At 46.7% G+C, this 21804-nt stretch overlaps 1 protein-coding gene across 6 annotated transcripts in view; it reads right to left on the bottom strand.

Annotated features, from left to right (window-relative positions):
• Nucleotides 1–21804, bottom strand: part of grm8a (glutamate receptor, metabotropic 8a) — a 234735-nt gene that overhangs the window by 116256 nt on the left and 96675 nt on the right. For all 6 annotated transcript variants that reach the window (XM_030341944.1, XM_030341947.1, XM_030341949.1 and 3 more), the window contains one exon: nucleotides 10094–10310. In XM_030341944.1, the coding sequence (XP_030197804.1) occupies nucleotides 10094–10310 (217 nt within the window). The remainder of the gene's footprint in view (nucleotides 1–10093; nucleotides 10311–21804) is intronic.

Here is a 21804-nt window from a genome sequence, read left to right as displayed (position 1 = left end):
TGCGTGCGTGCGTGTGAAATTAAATGATTCGACAGAGAGAAGAGAAGTAGAGGAAGAGAGACGCCAAAGCGCAGGAAAACAAAAGAGGGCCAAGAGACAAAGCAGAATTACACAGACAGACAGGCAGGCAGGCAGGCAGGCAGGCAGAAAGGCGAAAGACAAAAGGCGAAAGAGAAAGAGGAGAGAGGAGATAGACACACAAAAGGCAGGTGAAATAAAGATCTCCATAATGCTAACAAGCTCTCCTCCAAAGGATGGGAGGCAGGGAGGGAGGGAGGGAGGGAGGGAGGGAGGGAGGGAGGGAGGGAGGGAGGCGGCCGTGGAGGCAGAGTGGGAACAAGAGCCGGAGAACAGAGGAAAGGTGAGCGCAGACAGAGAGCTCATTATTCTTCCCCCGGATAGCGCCGGCAGAGCGACAATGCTATCGTCGTGACAACAGAGGAGAGAGACAGTAAAGCAGGCCCTTATTCTCGTCCCAGATAATCAGGAGCACTGATCCGTCTGCTTCTTTCGGGGGTGTTGTGAGGTCAGGTGTGCTTGTTTGTGGGCGCATGATCCCCCAGGGACTGGGGTGCTGATGTGGGGTAGGGCGCTAGGTTCCGGGTTCGAACCCCACTGTCTACTTGAGCAAGATGCTCTGTCTGCTCCTTAATAATAATAATTATTATACATTAGACTTATATAGCGATTTTCTTAATAGTCAAAGAAGCTTTCCAGAGTGAACACAAAATAAAATAATTTAATAAGAACGTATATAACTGTATAAAATAAAATAAAAAGATAGAATAGGATCAAATAAAACTAAAGTAGGTACTTTAAACTAGGAATCGTTAAAAGGAGGAATGGGGGAAAAGGGAACGATAGCAATCTTAAAGAGGTGGGTTTTGAGGACCTGTTTAAATTAAGGTAGTTTGTTAGCCGGATTTGGTTGGGGATCATCATAATAATTACAAGCTGCTTTAGGTAAGAGTGGAAAACATCTTACTAATCATACCAGTAAATAGCGCATCTTTATGGATCGTCTGCTGTAGAATATGTTCAGTATTTTCTACCGTCAAGTCGTTTACTTTGTGACGATTTGAAACACCTGCTTCGCCCATGGGCAGTAGAAGGGAGGGCATGCACACCACTGGTCTAGATACATTGTTGACCCACTGATCGTAATCTAAAGTCTATTCCCGTCCCCCCTAAGTGCGGAGTGCGTCATCAAACACCACCACAGCTGCCTGGTCGGCCCCCTACCCCATCACAACTCTTTTTTTATCCATGCAGACCGTGTGAGTAAAAAGTCCACAAACTCGAGTATCATCATGAATTGATTCATGGTCACTGCGTCGCATTTTTGACACAGAAGGTACAAGTTTGCGTTGAGACAGACAGACTGACCGACAGATAGACAGGTGGCAGCTGGCCACTGCTGAATAGTAAGCAGTTTGGTTGGGGGGCTGGAAGGAACACAGACGCCAGCGCTCGGGTCAGCTCCAACACCCCCGTCTGTCCGACCTGCTGGGCTCCGCCAGACGGCGTGCGGCGAGAGCTCATTTGTCTCTCTGTGAGCGATACATCTGGCCTGGCCCCGCTCGGAGCCGGAGCTCAGAGCTGGAGCTCAGAGCCGGAGCCAGGCATCAGCCGAAGCAAGCGGAGGGTTTGTGCGCGGCGGCGGAGAGAGACATAAGGGCCACGGAGCTCTGCGTGGGGATACGTCCAACGCTAATATCATGCAGGCATCCGCGGCTCTTAAGATCTGACACGCAAAGACGCGGGCTTTTGAATTGAGGATGTGATAGATGAATGGGTTTGATTGTATGATTCTCTGTCCCATTTCACTATTTACGAGTCATCTCGCTCTGGCGGAAGCCTTTTATCTAGAGCGACTTTCAGCTCGGAGTCTAGCACCCTAGTCACCACTCTCTCTCTCTCTGTCTCACTCTCTCTCTCTCTCTCACACGCAAACTTCTGCAAAGCCAAGAAGTAGACAACTCACTGACTGCTGTCACAGCATCTCTTTCTCTCCCGCCCTCCCTCTATCTACCCGACTTCCTGCAACTGTATTTTTCCATCCTCACCCCCCTCTCCCCCTCTCCCCCTCTCCCCCTCTCTCACCAATGCAAACATCAAGCAAAGCAACACACCCGTGCACGGATCCATCTCACACACACACACACACACACACACACACACACACACACACACACACACACACACACACACACTTCCGCTGGTGGCTGGCCCCGTGTGCCGCACCAGAGGCTCTTAATAGAGAGGCCCCAGCCTTCGAGAGAGATGCTGATCACGGTTCATCCAGGAGCGGAGTCCCCAGCCCAGGGCCCCCGGGTGCTTCACTTACATTCATCACTTCCACACAGCCCAGACTCAGGGCCCTTTGAACGCCTCCAGCTCTGAACAAGGACTGTTGGGTCGGCTGGCCAGACGTACAGACGTACAGGTGGACCGGTGGACAGGTGGACGCGGGTCAACACGCCCTATTCTGACGGTGTAGCTCACTGAGTCTCAGGTATGAGGTGCTTACGGAACATGGTTTTTTTGTGGTTTTTTTTCGCGTTGAACATGGTTAAATAAATGGGGATCTTTTACTTTCTATTTGCGTTGTTCTTGATTGGATGCTGTTCTGCTGGGTCACTGAATCATAGCTTCAGAAAAGATTTGCTGGTCAAAGTTACATCATATATAGATACAAATATGTGTACTGTATATATACATAAATTAAGGATCAACCGATATTCTGTGCACGTTTCAAGTTGTTCGTAGAACATGGTTTCTTTCTTCAGCTTGCTGGGGGCCATAAGTGTGGGAGGGGAACTCAGAACCTCCCCCTTCCGCAGACTCCAGGGTTGTGGGTTCCTTATTTCAGTCCTCATTTCTTTGAACACTGGCAGTTTTCGGTTTCAGGTTTCCGTCACTTTTTTGATTTTGTCTTGACTCATTCATGAATAAGGCTACCAGCTAGCTTCAATCAGGACGAGGAACAGAGATAAGGTGCCTGCAAAGAAGGACGTTTGGCATGAAACAAATGCAGAAATGCTTGATCATCAGCGAACGAAGACGAGATCAAAGCGGAGTCCCACCCGTTGATTGTCGCTTGTAAAATCTAATCTTCCTCGCAGACGCTTTTAAGCTGCTGGATCCAGCTAAGCTCGCTTCCGGTAATTACATTTGTGTTTTTTTGAAGGGAGACAGTCATTAACTGCTTGTTTTCTCACACTTATGTATCTAACTTTATCAATAAGCTCGCCCAACTTGTTATACGGTGAGCGATGATGAAATGGGTTTGTGATTTGATGAACCATGCGAAAAGTAAAAAAGATAGGACGTTGTAATGGTCAACTCCTAGTAGCTATCTTTACCGTGGCTGCCCTTATCCCTCACACCTAAATACGACCTACACCTAGAGATCTAACTTCACCACACCCGAATCAAACATTATTCTACCTGAGCATTCAATGAAAATACACAAACATAGCTAAACATGATCTTTTGGGTGACAGAAAATGCTATTTTCTTCGGACAAAATACAAAGAGCTTGCTCATCAAAACATTTCCACTATCATCATATAAGTTCAACATGTGTGTCTGCGTGCGTGTGTGTTTGCGTAAGTGCGTGTGTACCATAATTTCTACTGAAAATGAGAGGAAAACTGAGAGAGAGGCTCTGCAAAATGTGTGTGTGGGTGTTTTTCTTTGTGTGATGTTTGCATTGGAGCGAGAGAGAGAGAGCAAGAGAGCGAGAGAGCGTGAGACAGGGAGTGTGTGTGCATGACCATATAACCCCTTGTTCATTTTTTGCCGAACACGTCCTCTTCGGTCCTATCTTATCAAGTCAGGAGAGCCTGTCCGTCTGTCCAGCGCGACCTGGAACCCCACACGTGGACACCCTAACAGGTCGACCCCGAGACCTTGAAAGATAGCGATCTGCAAACGGCTTCCCGACCTTTGACCTACACGTCACAGCTCTAAACGTACACATCCTCTGTTTGCATGCGTTCGTATTGACTTGTAAACGTACGAGGGAAAATACCCTGGTCTACATTTGAGCCGTCTGAACCACGATCTCCAGGTATAATAAATAAAAGATGGATTCAAAAGGCGGGTCGATTTTGAAACATTAAAGTGATATTGGATTGAATGAAATGTTTTGTTTCGTAAACCCAGCGTTGCAAGAGCTACTCGGCCCCTAAACCACATTTAGATTTTTTTCTAACTTGAGGCTAGTTCACTTTCAAGAAAAAACTCCAAAGTGTTTTATGGGCTTGTTTTTTGCCGTTTGAGTCAGTTTTTTTTTTTTTTTTTAACAGGGAACAGCCCCAGAGCCTTAAACTCAGAGGAGGTGCTTTTTCTTCTCTTTGGGAAAGATGGAGATGAGGGAGAAGGGATGAGCAGAGGACTGGGGGGGTGGAGGGGGTCGAGGGCGGGGGGGCATCAGAAGTTACTAGAGCATAAACAGCAAAGAGGCTTTAAAGTGCTTTTAGGGGCTGTGCAGGCAACTTCCTGATCCCTGGGAACACAGGGAACAACTTCCTCAACACACAAAGACCCAGTCAGACACACACACACACACACACACTTAAGGCAAACAAGGTCTCAAGGCTTGAAAAAGCATCACGGTTGATGCTTTTTCAACAGGACCCCGCTGTCCGCACGTACCCATCTTGGATCTGATTTCGTTAGTTAAATGGTCGCAGCGCTAGCGCTAACGCGGCACTTGGCGCAGTCACAGAGTTGCCATACCGCCTCTTAAGTGGGGCCCACTCAGTGGGGTCCCAGGAGGGCTGGGGGAGACCGCCACAGGACCCCCGCTGTCCGCACGTACCCAGAGTCCAAAGAATGTGGAACTCGTTCTTTTCAGCGAGAACTCGGAGGCGACGACTTCCAAATCAAAGATACTCAGCCCTTTTCTTTGAACTTCTACACGCACTCTCACACACACAGACAATATATTGGTCACTGCCTCTGTCCTCTGTAAGCCAGTTCTCTCTCTCTCTCTCTCTCTCTCTCTCTCTCTCTCTCTCTCTCTCTCTCTCTCTCTCTCTCTCTCTCTCTCTCTCTCTCTCTCTCTCTCTCTCTCTCTCTCTCTCTCTCTCTCTCTCTCTCTCTCTCTCTCTCTCTCTCTCTCTCTCTCGAGTGATTACCAATGCATGCTGATTCGTGCCATTAAGGAGCAGGTAGGGGTTAGGGCCTCCTGCAGGAGGAGCCCTCCAGGTAGAGTGCATCGGAGCTCTAACCCACAGGCTGTGGACATGTGCCATCTCACCAAGAACCTTGTGGGGGAGCAAAGAAATAAAGCGTGCATGTGCACACACACACACACACACACACACACACACACACACACACGCACTCGCACCTCAGACCTGGGACCCATTCGCGCTGGTTGCTGGCCCCTGTGTTCAGCTCCAGAGGCTCTTAATAGGGGGCCCCCAGCCTTCGAGAGAGATGCTGATCCTGGTTCTTCAAGGAGTGGAGTTACAAGCTCAGGGCCCGCGGGGGCATTCACACAACCAGCAACCAGCACCTGATCGCTCTTATGGCTCCGTTTAGAAAGTGATAGAATTAATAGCTAGATGTCCGGTAAAATAAGCGCTGTGTGCATTTTGTTTTTTTTTAGGCTTAAAGGTTATCCCCGGAGAAGGATACTTTATGGAATAAATGTTTTAATAAAGCATGCGTGAAATCAATGTGCGCCTAATGTGTACCTAATAAGGTAGATAAGTAGTGGCGGATTAAACATCATCTGTAAATGCGTACGTGGGTTGAAATGTAAAAGACTCTGCGAACTGAGATTTTACTGCTGAATTGAATACACGGGGTTACAGTCACAATGTAGAAGTAGACACAAACACAGACGCAAACACACATCTAAACAAACAGAGATAAACACATTCGGACTCTCTAATAAAATGGCTTTTCACAACAAAAGCTTCTTTGTCACTCTTTCAAGGACATCTACAACGTAAAGATGTTGACTGGCTGTAGGCATTTCATTTTCACCAAGACAACAACATGAACTCCCTTGAGAAAGGAAAACTCCTCCTCACCCCTATCCTTTTTTTGTGTGTTTGTGCGTGTGTGAGTGTGTGTGTCTGTATTTGTGTTTCTGTGCATGTGTATGCATCTGCTTGCATACTTTTCCAATCAGGCACTTTTAATTGCATACGGAATTCAATGTATGCAGTGACGTGTACGTTCTGAAGTACCGCTTTTAATTTGAAATACCTTTGAATTCATTACTCCATTTCACATGTTGTCAACGGCAAGGGGTGACCGCAACTGCCAAATGAACATCAATTAGACGGACGACAGGGTCACGTATCAGAAGCGGAATGTAGAATACGCTTTTTCAACGAGATAACGAAAAAATGCCAAAGAGTCCTCCAAGCACTTGTGATGTCCGTGATACAAAAGGCGCAGATTATACCAAACAACAAAAGTATCAAATGTTCCCAAAGTGGAATGATGCGGGCAGCGTTGTGTGGCCGGAACGCTTGAGTAGGCTTAACAGTGTTTAAAAATAAATCGCGTTTCAATCCCCGGCTAATGGATATTCACCGAGGCCGCCGTTAAAAAAGGAAACAATTAATGAAAGGAGGTTTCGCGCGTTGTGATAATAAGCAGACAGTCGCTCATTGTTGGACGGCCAGAGACACACAGAGAGGGGACCAAAGAGGCAGAGCCGTGCGGAAAAAAAGAAGGGCCGAAGATTAGTTTTCGGAGCCAAGGAACTAATTAAATGAGCGCGGAGATAACCGTTTAATTATTTCTCCCTCATCACACTTTTTATTTTTTTGAACCCTCCCCTTGGACTCTCTTCCTCCGTCGCCTTTTCTGGTGTTTCGGGCGTTAAGGCGACATTTCCGACCGGAGGAAGGCTGGCGAGCGCCGAACACGTCACATGTTCCTTTTGTGGACACACACACGCCCACACACACATACACGCACGCACAAACGGGAACAGCCATTTGTCCATGTCCGTACATACATGCATGCATGCACACACACAAAACCACAAACACACGCACACACAGTCCTATCAATGTGTCACTCTCTGGCTCACACGTCCATACACACATCGTCATACGTGGATGTTGAATATTTGTGTTATTTTTTGTTCATTTTTTGGACACAAACATACACGCATGCATGCAGACGCATACACACAAGTATAGACACGTGCACTCTCACGCGCTCCCTCTATCTCTCTCACACACACACACACACACACACACACACACACACACACACACACACACACACACACACACACACACACACACACACACACACACACACACACACACACACACACACACACACACATTTGGAGGGGGTCAAAGGTCGGCGCAGGGTAGGGACTCTTGATTAACTTCATAAGGCCTTTTCCGTTGCTCCATGTATCCCAAAGCGAGGCCCAAAAAGCGGCACGGCAAATATTTGTTTTGGTCCTCGCAAAATTGGCTTTGGCCGAGTCATAAATCTCGACCGGATTGACCTTTATTTGTTCATTAACCCGAACATTACGCTGATGGGATTTCCTGTGTATTAAAGGCTGCGGTAGAACATTGTGTCTTTATTAAAAATATCTGTCTGCTAAACAACAAGGTGTCAGGTTTTCGTCCAGAGTAACGACCGATTTCAGAACTCATTAACAGCGGCGTGAATCAAAAATTCATGCTGGGATTGGATTCAGGCGTTATTGTTTCCGACAGAGTAGAAGAGCCGGTGCAGTACTGCACAGTGGGCACTTTGAAACCAGTTAGTGGTCCTTCCTGTTTCCTGTCACTGCCGTCTCCTGTTCTCCCAGACAGGTATTCGTGTCTGTTTGGAAATTGATATCCACCTCTTTAGTCGTCCAAAGGGATCAGGAGGGAGGACAAGGGAAAAATTAAAAGGCACACACAAACACAAAGACACACACACACACACACACACACATGCACACGCACGTGCCCACACACGCACATGGATGCGCGCACACACACACACACACATACAAACATAGAGGCATACACATACACACACACACGCAAACACACAGGCACTCACAGACACACACACACACGCTCGCACATGCACAGACACATACACACAGACACATGCACACAGGCTCATTCCCATGGCATTAGCTCTGTGATATACTCGGATAGAAACACTCACATCATCTCAGCATCTCGGCCCCCACCTACCTGGTGAGAGGCCCTTGGCATTCATATGCATGCACACGCGTGTCCTGCAGACACACACACAAAAACACAAACACACACTCGCACAACCTATTAAATACATGAATATGGATGACAGATATCAGCATACAAAGAACCTTGTAATCTGCAATCATTACAACACAATCACACAAAAAAATCACATCATGTGCTTCTGTGTGTGTGTGTGTGTGTGTGTGTGTGTGTGTGTGTGTGTGTGTGTGTGTGTGTGTGTGTGTGTGTGTGTGTGTGTGTGTGTGTGTGTGTGTGTGTTCCTGTTAGCATGCACCTGGGGGTGGTCTTTGTGTGAGTGTGCCCGTATTGTGTTTTCTGTTAATGCCATCTATGTTCACCTTTGAAAAAGTGCAATGTTGTGCCGTTATCTTGTGTATCGGCATTTCAGTTAGACGCATAAATGTGTGCGTCTCTCACGCTCTCGTGCACAGATCCAACCCACCCACGCACACATCTGCAGAGCCACAGAGTAGACAACTCACTGACTGTTATCAAAGAAAAGCGCTCGCTCTCTCTCTCGCTCGCTCTCTCTCTCTCTCCCTCTCTCTCTCTCTCCCTCTCTCACATAAGCAACATAGGACAAAGTTAAATGCTGAGTCTCAGAACATTTAATCACACACACACAGATGGACAGGTGAAAGCACCAATATGCCAGCTCAACAAACAAATCCTTAGTGGAAAAAAGAAGGAAAGAGAAGAAAGAAAGAGCAGAGGGTACAGCAGATAAGAAAGAGAGAGAGAGAGAGAGAAAGAGAGAGAGAGAAAGAGAGAGAAAGAGAAAGAGAAAGAGAAAGATGCATAAAAGTGAAAGAAAACGAGAGAAAGAGAGAGGGAGACGGACGGGGCGAGAGAGAGGCATTTGACGTTCACATCAAGACGAATACATTAAACATTTCAGGCAGATGAAAAAGCGACAACAATGAGATGTCAAAACCATTTTTTCTCTGCAGTCCATTGTCTACGCCTTGATGCCAGGATAAATCACCTTATTACTGCAACACTTCCTATTATTAACTAACCTGAGTTCAGATCGCTGTGCTGTCTGCGTATCATCAGGAACAAGCGGGATGGATATTCGAAAAAGATTATTTACAGTTCCACAAAGGCATCAAGGCGACAAGGTGTCTCGGATTCTTCACGTGCGCTAACGGGATTTATCGGAAGTCATCGCTCAGGATGTCTCAATACAAAGCATTACCACAAGAGAAACAGGAAACAACATCATGAACGTATCTGCTGATGATTTCCCTGGGGAGCACGGCTGCTGCCAGACTGATCTTACCGGAGGTCCTCTGGATTCGTATACATCTCCCAACAGGGCTAGCATGAAGTATCAATATTAGATACGGCAGACTAAAGACCACAAAGCACCTGGTGGATTTAAAGATTAAGATGAAACACTCTGGGTTCCACCTACCGTACCATCGTCAATAATCAACCAATCGTATCTGAGCAAAGCATCCCAAATAAATCCTTGGGGTCCAAACCTTTTCTCTCTTACTACAAATTAAATTCAGTGAAATAGACGCCAATGTCATTAACGCAAAAAAAGAATCTTAAGAAAGCTAAATGTCTTGAGTTGCAGACGTCACACGCATGTTCTTCAGCAAGAATCTCAGCGACCGTCGCAAACCTCCTCGTAACATCGTTAGGAGGAGGTTTCCTTGAAATAGAGACCTTGAAGTAGACACGTCACAAAGCGGTCTCACACATCCACGAACCCACCAACACACACACTCGTGGTGTGCCAAAAAGGAAACACAATCAACAACGGCGCAATTCGGTATCGTTTCACAAACAAGGAAGATCAGAACATAAAAACGTGCGAACGTAAACGTGGAGAAATAGGGTAAAAGCGCCCCTACCGGTTTCCCTTGAGATCTGCACGAAGGCCTCCACGCCACTCTCGCCGTAGTTCCCCTCGGACGCCAGCGTGGACACGTAGTTCCAGCCCATCGCCGTGACGATGTCCATCATGGCCTGCGCCTGGTACGAGTCCGGCGGCACCACCCGCGAGAAGAAATCGTAGCGCGTGTTGTCGCTGAGCTCCGGCGCTGTGGAGGCGTAGCTGATCTGAGGGATCTGGAGGAGAAGAAGAAGAAGAGGGAGTAGGTTGAGGAGAGGAGGATAAGGAGAAGAAGAAGAAGGAGGAGGAGAGAAGGAGGAGAGAGGAAGACAAAAAAGTGGCTGGTTAGAAACACAGGGAGCACAAAGGTACGTGAAACGTCTGGGCTGTGTCGTAGTCAAACCACGGTTCTCTCAGAATGGAACTGACCAAGTGATGGTCTCGCAGCAGGGGAGTGGTAGGACCAGGGGTGGTGAATCTAGGGCTGCTCTAGGGGCTAGAGTGTTTTGAAACCCAGGAAGTAGTCACCACGGATCTCTGATGACGGAGCTGACCCAGAGATGGTCGAGCAGCAGGAGAGTTGTTGGCCCAGGGTGGGGAGTCTAGGTTTTGTCGCGTGGTTCGGGTGGTTGAATTCCAGGAATTAATAACTGCGGTTCCGGGAGTAGGTCTATTACTTATAGAAACCAGATTCATATGAATGTGTCCATGGCCATATTCAGCATTGGATCTCTATTGTCCATAGTTAATCTTACAATATAATAGGATAGAGGATTGCACCACTCTTCAATATATATATTTTTATATTCGGCACTGGCCTTTAATTAGCAATGCTATTGGAAGCTATTGTACTGGATAGTGTAATCCATTGCTGGTTCCACTGGTTCTAAGCATTTTCTTCGTCAAAGAATGAATGAATGTTTGTCCATGCACAAATGAACATTGATCATTTGCCCATGAATAATTGTTTCGTTGAGCCCAACCACTAGCCTTGGATGTGAACGGAGGGCGTCCTGAGTAAAACACGACCCACAGAAGATACAGCATCGTAAATCAAACCCAGAGAAATACCCCCTCTGAAGTGGACGCTATTAACAGCTCACATTTACAGAGGAAGAGAGAGCGAGGGAGGGATCCATTATCAACAAACAAAACGTTGGAGAGACCACCAAGCAACAGATATGAGATGGAATGAACCCGAGCTACAAAATAAAAGCGTGTTGTTGATATTTTCTTTTCATCGCCGTGGTACCCTCGATTTAAAGAGAATGGCGTGATGAGGTAAGAGACAGGATGCGGGGTCGCCAGTGACTGAGCGCTTGTTTACGGAGGCGAGATACGGGATTGGTTCAACGCAGAGAAACCAGACGAGTGGACGGACGAAGAGACAGCACAGAGGGCTGGCAGGAGTTGAAAGGCCTCTACACACACGTATGCACACAAACAGCACACACACACACACACACGTATGCACACAAACAGCACACACACACACACACACACACACACACACACACACACACACACACACACACACACACACACACACACACACACACACACACCAATCAACTCAATCAGATATAAGGCTCACCAGTCTCTCCAGACCTCAGTTGACTTTCTTTAACCCATCTATTTTTGAATCTCCCTATTTGTCACGGCCCGGCTCTTTGCCACAACGAATAGGGAGACACACCAAGGGTTGAATGAAAAAGTAAACATAATTTATTGACAAACAAGACCGTAACCAAAAATAATGGGTTGACGAAAGTCAACTGAGGTCTGGAGAGGGAGAGAGCCATTGGCGGACTGGTGGGCCTTATATCTGCCACACACTGATTGAGCTGATTGTGCAGCTCCACCCACCCGGAAGCACCTGAGAGGAGAGAGGGCCGTCACACGCGCACACACACGCCGACACACACACAGACACTCACACACACACACACGCACAAACCCAGACACACACACACACACAAGCACAAACCCAGACCCCCACACACACACACACACACACCCACACACACTAAGCGGTAAGCAATAAGATGTGCAAAGTGTTTTCAGTAAATTGGGTTTTCTTTATCGACAAAGCACACACACACACACACACACACACACACACACACACACACACACACACACACACACACACACACACACACACACACACACACACACACACACACACACCACCCCCCCCCCCTAACACACACACACACACACACACACACACACACACCACATGCTTCAATTAGATGTTTTCTTCATCATAAACTCATAATCAGTTTGCCTCTCAGATCTCCTCGGGGAACATTGTTCACACACACTCACGCAGAGACTCAAGAACACACTTGAAGCAAACCAGCACACACGCACTCACCCCGCACCCCCGCCAGGCGTGTATCCATTGATAACTAAGTATGTCAAGTCATGCTATTCCACATCGTCTTATGCTAACTGATTAGCATATCTGTTTTGGTCCGGGCGTTGCAGAAGCTGTGATCAAAAAGAAATCTGTAAAAAAGCCATCCAATCTTATTCTCCTTGTGGGTATGGCTCATGCTTCTGAATATATTGATTAGACGGCCGAGGCCATGGGAAAAGGAACTCAACTCTTGCCTTTGGGGAAGCGGTATCCCGGTCAAAAGGTTGTTGGTCTGCGAGAGACACAGACAGAGATACAGACACAGACAGACAGAGGCAAAGACACACAGAGAGAGAGAGACAGACAGAGACAAACAGACACGCAGAGAGAGAGAGACAGACAGAGACAAACAGACACACAGAGAGAGAGACAGACAGAGACAAACAGACACAGAGAGAGGGAGACAGACAGAGACAAACAGACACAGAGAGAGAGACAGAGACAGACAGACAGACAGACAGACAGACAGACAGACAGACAGACAGACAGACAGACAGACAGACAGACAGACAGACAGACAGACAGACAGACAGAGAGAGAGAGAGAGAGAGAGAGAGAGAGACAGAGAAAAACAGACACACAGAGAGAGAGAGAGAGAGACAGACAGACGGACGGACAGAGAGACAGAGAGACAGAGACAGATATAACATCCTACAGCAGAACCCAAACCCGGCACAAAACATGCCGACGAATCGCTCTTCTGTCAGACAGACGGTATCTATTCGTTCCTCTTTCAGCTTTATTTTGGAGTTGTACTGCGTCCGCCTCCCCGCTCCCGTCTCCTTCCCCTCCCAGCCAGGGGTGCGGAGGCGTGTGTATTCATGACACTCTGCCGAGCGGGGAGTCAGCGCGCTACTCTCCGCTCTCCCATCCAATCCAAACTTCACGGGGAACGCTTCGAGATGAACCATGTTTAATTCATGCAGGCGAAAACAAAACAAATTAGGTGAGGAAGTACAGGAAGAATGGGCTGGCATCAAAAGCTTTGTTTAAAAAAAAGAATGTGCGTGTGTGTGTGTGTGTGTGTTTGTGTATGTGTGTGCATGTGTGGGTTCCGTACGTGCTTAATGCAGCTGTGTGTGTTTGTGTGTGTGTGTACCTGTGTAACTCTATGCGCACACGAGTTTGATTATGTGGGCATGGGTGTGTATGTGTATACGCCTGCGTTTGAGCTCCTGTTTGTTTGTGCGTGTGTTTATGTGTATGTGTATATGTGTGTGTGTGTGTGCGTGTGGGTTTGCACCTGTGGGTGCATGTGTTCAGCCTTTTCCTCCCTTTGTCCTTCTAAATAGAGGCCATCCCTCCTATCCTATTAAAAACAGAACAACATAAAGGGGATCCATGGGAATGCGCCGAGAACGTTATGTATCTTGGTCACATGGCGATAGCTGCATTGTGCGACTGATCTCAGCTGGCGTGCCTATCTCTCGCATATTTCCGCACACACAGGGATGCTACCAAAATCAAAACACACACACAAACATATTTATAGGTGTAGCAGTATAACAGTATGACACGGGTGCATACACACACACAAACAGGCAACACATTTCTTGTTTTGTAGAAGGATGACGCATGCACACACAAACATACGCACACAGACACACACACACACAAGCAGAGTCTGAATGCAGCTTAGTCATCCTCACTAGGTGAGCCTTGTAGACAAGTCTTGTAACGCGCCGCATTAGCAGTAAAAAAATAAACAGACACAGGGCGGAAAAATACTGGCGCATGTAGAGGCTCCAGGCAGGACCATATAAGGGAGCACATTCAGTTGAAGGTATAATGACAAGATACACTGTTAGACAGTGACATCGACGGAGAGACCAGAGACAGAGACATCACAAACATGTTGTCTTTCAGACAGCAGACATTTGGTTCCAGAGTGACATGCACTGAGTTCAGATACAGGTCATCAAAAAGCAGGGTGGGCAAAGGGGCGTCTTGCGATAGGATGCCTACAGGTAGACCGCTGGCATGGGCAAATCAAACCCAGTAACTTTCAGCTGGGAGACAAACATCATCACTGCAACACTACCATGCCCAGGCTACAAATGATATCGCTGCAGGGGCAAGAAAGGCAGTGATTTGCCACGAAACCTTTTATCATTCAAGATGAGACACTTTACTGAACATGTAGTGTTTGGGCTTTTTCGTCGGGAACAGATGTACCAAACATTTCAGCAGACGCCGATAGAGTTTCCACAGCGGAGCTGCGGATTGCCTCGCAGAAGTTCAAACACATTACACCGAAGTGTTGCATTTCACACAACCAGACCCACACACAGACGCACGCACACAGAAACAAACATGCGCAGACACACACAAACACACAGGTATCCAGCTTTGAGCAGCCCACAGTCGTGTTTCACATCAATGTACCATTTGAGAGAGCCGGCATTGTCTACGTAGCCTGATTCATTCATGCGCGGCAGGCTGGGACTGACGGCGGCCATTTGTATTGCTCTAACAGGGAGCAAGCGATGGAGGCGGAGTTAGAGACTTCAGGAAATGATTCCTCTTTGCCCCCTAACCCACAATAATAGGGAAGGCCGGTTACACCGACAATCCCTATAATTCAATTGGCTCTAATGAATTTGTGAAATTGTGTGTCAGTGTGTGGGATTTGATATTGATGTTTCGCTTCTGATGTGATTTAGTTCTGCTTTATTATGGTCTTGCCCTCCTTTTGCTTTCTAGATACTGTAGGTGTCTCTCGCTGTCTCTCGTTCTTTTACCCTCTCCCTTCATTTTTCTCTCTCTCTCATAACATAAGCACATCATTCATATTTCATCTACTTATAACTTGCTTTAATGAATTCCCTATGGGTTTATCACACGCAAATATCACAATAAAGGTTAGTAAATCTGGCATGGCTTTTGTCTTCCCTCAAGTAATTTTTGGTAAACAGCTAACTTTGCATTTTGTTTTTTAATTGTGTCCAGCCGTTGCAGTCCTTCCTGCCAAAGCAGTGGGAAGCTTTTGAAATAATAATTAGTCGTTGTTTTAGGGCATTCCCGGGAAAAAGGCAAAGATTCCAAATCCAAACCAATTCATGTCTTGCCCTTCATTTCTTAATGTCCTTCCGTTGTTTAAAGTCTATGGTTGATAAAATATTTACCCTTTTGTGAAAAACAACAATTATGTTAGGGTTTTCTTTTGTATTTTTTGTGCTGTGCAAAAGCGAAAAGCGAGTTAAGAACTCGATAGACCGTTGTCACCGATATTTTAAATCCCAACTTAAAAACGAAGCTGTAGAAAACCTGAACTATATCCCTCCATCTAGAACCAACCCTGCAGGGGGCGAAGCAAGAGCAACTTTCTGATTCAACCTCTTGATTCTGTTGTTTACGACCAACTCAATTGTAAAAACAATTTTACGAAGAAAATCTCTACAAAATATATCTTGCCAGACCAAAAACCCTACTAGATAATGGATGATTAAGGGATTATATTTCTTTCTTTTTTAACAGATTGAAATTCCTGTCTGCACAATGGATATCAAACGTATGCGTACATGGATTGTGTATTTTACTCTGAAAGGAAGGAATAAGTTACTGCGAAACAAGTGTCAAAATAACGATTTAGTTTTAGCAATAAAAACAATTAGCATTTGGAAACATACTTTGTTAATGGTTTTGGCAGATTATGAGGGTGACCAATCATCACCCTCATAATAAAAAAAACGATCATTCAGAACTATAGATCACCAGCAAGTTATTACAAGGCAAAGTAACCCCCCAAAAAGTGTAGATATAAAGACTTCCCATCTGATGGATGAGTTAGTTCGAGGACCATGTCAGTCTTGAAACTCTGTCCATATTGCTGTCCACTAGGGGGGGGGTGTGTGTGTGTGTGTGTGTGTGTGTGTGTGTGTGTGTGTGTGTGTGTGTGTGTGTGTGTGTGTGTGTGTGTGTGTGTGTGTGTGTGTGTGTGTGTGTGTGTGTGTGTGTGTGTGTGTGTGTGTGTGTGTCTTGTCTTTGGGGTTTAATTAACCCAAGACCAGAGACATCTATCAAACTAATGCCCTGACAAAAAGTGTCCAACACACACACACACACACACACACACACACACACACACACACACACACACACACACACACACACACACACACACACACACACACACACACACACACACACACAGTGCGTACCCCTCTCTGTTTTGGGTTAATGACCGATATTAAACAATATATCACCACCCGTCCCCCAAGACAGAACCCAGGTCCTTTTACACTGTAAACGGAATAAGTATGTCACTTGTAAATGCACGCAGAACATTGACGAATAGTCCAACCTTCCCATCACACACACACACTGCTGGGACCACACACAGGGCCACACAACGAATAAGAAAAAGGATAAGAAAGAGAGAGAAGGAGTGGGAGCTGAAGTGTGCCCTTCATTGTAACACTTTGAAAAGCGGCACTTTTGGTGGAAGAAATGTATTTCTTTCGGCCCTCATGTCGTTGATTTTACCATTTATTGCATAAAATGTATGGTTCCACTATTTGATGGCGCTCCCTGCTGTAGGATTTGAAGAAACAGATGCAGAATATCAGCAGCATACCAACATTTGACAACAGGGAGCACTATACAATCCCCCATCAAGTATATAAGCCCCTATGCCATACCGACCGGAACCAACTTCGCAGACTGAGTGTTTCAGACGGAAGGTCTTAAATTGACCGCCTGTCAGTGTACGTGCGTTTGATTGGACCACTTTCGCTGTCAGCTGATGACCGCCACACGACTGGAGTGTTCCCGCCAGAACTAGCGACCCCCATTTGATTGCAAACTGAAGACCAAAGTTTCGTCGTTGAAAGCATCTGCATGAGGGTGAACGTGGCCTAATATAACGAGGATAGAACGCAGCATGGAAGGTTTTTCCACCATCAGTGTATGAGCGGCCATTTTAAATGCACACATCCTTTTCCTTTTCAGGCTGCTACTGCATACAAAACAAAGTGCAAGTTCTGAAGTAGACTACCCTTGTGTGTGTGTGTGTGTGTGTGTGTGTGTGTGTGTGTGTGTGTGTGTGTGTGTGTGTGTGTGTGTGTGTGTGTGTGTGTGTGTGTGTGTGTGTGTGTGTGTGTGTGTGATGATATACATCCTTAATTGGCCGTGAGCAACATTGAAATTCTCTTTGCTGTCTCTGTTTTTTGTTTTCGCCACTCCTCGCATCGGGGGAATCACACGACTGGAACAGCAGTTTGAAATGAGATTGCTGCCGACGCAAACACGCGCAGTCGGGCACATAAAGAAACACAACAAACACACACACAAAAGACGGGCAGGTACAGACAATAAAAGAGTGGGGAAGAGAGAGACTCGATGACGAATGGAAAAAACAACAATGGCAAGGATGAAGAGGGGAGAGACAGAGACAGAGAGACAGAGAGAGAGAGAGAGACAGAGAGAGACAGAGAGAGAGAGACAGAGATAGAGACAGAGCGAGAGCGAGAGCGATGTTCTCACGAGAGAGACAGGCATTGACTGAATGATAGAGAGACACCGAGAGATAAGACACTCAGCGGGGAACGGGGGGGGGGGGGGAACAGTTACCGCGGACCTCTGTGACATCACAGGAGAGAAGGGGAACAAAGCGCCGATAGGAGAGGAGACGTGACACGCAGCGGCCAGCGATACGGGATGTTCCCGCCAAAACGCCAGAACAGAGAGGAAGTGGTGGCGGGCGCATGGGAGGGCTTGAGGAGGAGGGGCTGATCAAACGCAGAGCGCGAGAGAGAGAGAGAGAGAGGGAGAGAGGGAGAGAGGGAGAGAGAGAGAGAGAGAGAGAGAGAGAGAGAGAGAGAGACACTGAGGGAGAGAGAGAGAGAGAGACACTGAGGGAGAGAGAGAGAGAGAGAGAGAGAGAGAGAGAGAGAGAGAGAGAGAGAGAGGGAGATGGAGAGAGAGAGAGAGGGAGACACTGAGGGAGATGGAGAGAGAGAGAGAGAGAGAGAGAGAGAGAGAGAGAGAGAGAGAGAGAGAGAGAGAGAGAGAGAGAGAGAGAGAGAGAGAGAGAGACTGAGGGAGATGGAGACAGAGACAGAGACAGAGACAGAGACAGAAAGAGAGAGAGAGAGAGAGATGGAGAGAGGGGGATGGAGAGACGGGGATGGAGAGGAGGATAACAGATAGGGACGGGCCCGACGTGCCGCCGGAGAAGGTAGTCTGGGAGAAGTGAACGAGAACAAAGAGCCTGAAGGAGAATGGATGCGAGGGGAGGCAGGCAGACGAGCAGACGATAAGGCAGATGGGAGCAGACAGGAGCAGTGGATGGCAGATGGAAGTGTAGATCTCGAGGGTCTCGCGGTGCGGGACCACAGAGCCTTGAGATCTGAGGGAGACAGGGGTCAGGGGAGGCAGAGAGGGGGACGGAGGGGGGGTGGGAGAGAGAGAGAGAGAGAGAGAGAGAGAGAGAGAGAGAGAGAGAGAGAGAGAGAGAGAGAGAGAGAGAGAAAATAGTTTTGTTAAAACAGGAGCCAAGAGGGGTTCTTCAATAGAGAATCAAATGAAATAAAAACACTCAAATAAAAAAGGTGGGAAAAGAAGGAAACGCAGCGAGACAGGGACAACGGAGCCCAAGGAAGATCTAATGCAGCTAAGGTGATGAATAAAACAGCAGCCAAAGAGAGAGAGAGAGAGAGAGGAGAGTGTCGCCGCAAAGAACAAAGCAACCGACCAGAGATAGACGCAGTATAGAGCAAACAGAGAGAGCAGAGAGAGAGAGAGGGGAGAGAGAGAGAGAGGGGAGAGAGAGAGAGAGAGAGAGAGAGAGAGAGAGAGAGAGAGAGAGAGAGAGAGAGAGAGAGAGAGAGAGAGAGAGAGAGAGAGAGAGAGAGAGAGAGAGAGAGAGAGAGAGAGAGAGAGAGAGAGAGAGAGAGAGAGAGAGAGAGAGAGCTTAAGATAAAGATAGATAGCTTGAGATAAAGAGCGAGGGAAAGCTAGAGAGAGGCATAGGTAGGGAGAGAGGAAGGCCTCCACAGGGGGAGAGAGGCAGGGACAGAGAGAGAGAGGGACAGAGAGAGAGAGGGACAGAGAGAGAGAGGGACAGAGAGAGAGAGGGACAGAGAGAGAGAGGGACAGATGTAGTGACAGAGAGTCACTAAAAGAACGCACAGACCTAGTGCGCTGAAACGGGGGCACAAAGAAGTCCAAGCTAAAGCAGCACACGGGGGCCATTTTGATCCTCATTACTGCAGATCACCCCCCACCCTCGGGCCTCGCGTCTAACTATGTGTGAATGTGTGCGAGGGATTGCCACAGCTGTCAGACCACCTTAAGTAGATTAGTCGGACGATTGTGTGGACAACGTGATTGATGTAGCCACGGGGGTGACTAATTACCCACTTGGGCAGGCCACACCATCACATCGGGGCGGCACTGCCTGGCGAAGGCATTTTGGGGAAAATAAACGACGCAAAAACAACAAGAGACGTTACTTGCATTATAAACGACACAAAACCCACTAGAGCCAATGTTATTAATACAAACTATAGGAAAACCACAAGGGACAATATTATTATTTAAAACTACATTAAACCACAAGGGCCATTATTATATTATTATAATTGAAGTACAATCTCTCACAAGATTCACAGGCACACACAATACACACACATTCTTTGTTTCCCAAATATACACATAAATAAAACACACACACACACACACTTCCTGACATTCCAAAGAGCACCATGCACACACTCACACTATGCACTCCCTTTCCTACACGTACATATACCCAAGCAAAAACATAGACACAAACACACACACACACACACACAAACACACACACGCAATTATAAACACTAGCAAACAGCAAACTACAAAAAACGGATGAACACAAAACTTATTCGGAGATATCTCCAGCTCACTCAAGTGCAGGTAATCTGACATTCTTTGGAAAAAGTCCTGTCCATCTATAATAAGCACTTAAAGCGACCGTTCTGAAGACACGATTCAGTGACATTTTGACAGGAAAATTTAAGTCGGGCAAATCATCCACCACAGGAAAAACAAAAAGAATCATAATCCGTCATCCTGAAGAATTCCATTTCGACTTTTAACAACTGCACAACAATCGCGACCCGATCTCAGTGACTTTGCAATCCTCGCTGACAAAGAGAAAAATCCCCTTAAAAGACGAGGATGAGAAAATTGATGTGTTCGATGTTGGTTGTCTAACTTTTAAGAAGCATGTAATCCATCATCAGGAAAGATGCCGTAAAACTCGTCTATTCCGAGGGGAGGCTCGTCAACCGGCTGTTGCACTTTGTCATTGTGGAAGCATGGATTTCCAACGGTTAACTTTTGTTGGGAAACACGATAAAAGTCCCTCTGTGCCCTTTGACTACGACACAATAATGAGGACGTTGTAGCGGGAGGTGTGTGTGGATGTTTGGAGCGCTGTCCCAGAAGCGGTCGATGTTGATTTCTGTGTACGAGAGAGGGTGAAGCTCTGTCCATCATTCATCAACATAGCTAGTTATAATCTCATGTACAACCACAGAATTAGGGTAAAAAATCAACAAAGTTGGAACGGATCATCACCATGGCAATGTTTGAACACCCTCCTCCCTAAAACTCTGAGCCAAAAAATGGATAATTAAATCTAATTTTGTTTGAATTTGAGCTGAAATAGGGGGTCCACTCAAGCATTTTGAGTTAAACATTTGGTCAATCAACTTTCAAGAAAGGACGTGGCTGTTTCACTTTGCAATTGTTTTTCCAATACATGTGGTTCTATTGATCAATTCAATCCATATTTAATTTAACGTTTGCTTATTCAATCACGATGCCTTAATACCTAGCTGGAAATATCGTTGTAGATATTCAAGAGTTGTAGGCTATTTGGTACGTTCAATCATCTTCTCGTACACTCGGAGGATTTTCATTTATATATTTTTTTTTTTCAACACCTGAATTCCCGTCTGGTGACTAATTGGCAGTCGTAATAGATCTTCCTGTGCTTCATCTGGAGGACTCCATTGTAATGAAGGGAGACGAGAGGGACAGACAGGCAGAGGATTATTACCGACCAGGACAGCCCAACCGGTTGTCGCCGGCGTGTCTAACAGTCGGCCAATCAATGACGAGTGGATTGCTTTGCACCTTCCCTTTCGTTTATCCTCACTCCATCCTCCTTGATCACTTCATCCGTCCCTTCGTTGGCATCTCTTCCTCCGCACCGCCGTCTCTTCCCGCCCTTTCTTTGATTACGGCTTTTTTCCGCTGCGCTCGCTCTCGCTCTCTCTCTCTCTCTCCTTCGCATCGTTTCAGATTCTGCCGTTCTC

The sequence above is a fragment of the Gadus morhua genome, chromosome 19 (assembly GCF_902167405.1).
Source record: "Gadus morhua chromosome 19, gadMor3.0, whole genome shotgun sequence".
Lineage (NCBI taxonomy): Eukaryota > Metazoa > Chordata > Actinopteri > Gadiformes > Gadidae > Gadus > Gadus morhua.
This window is presented reverse-complemented; position numbering and strand designations above follow the sequence as displayed.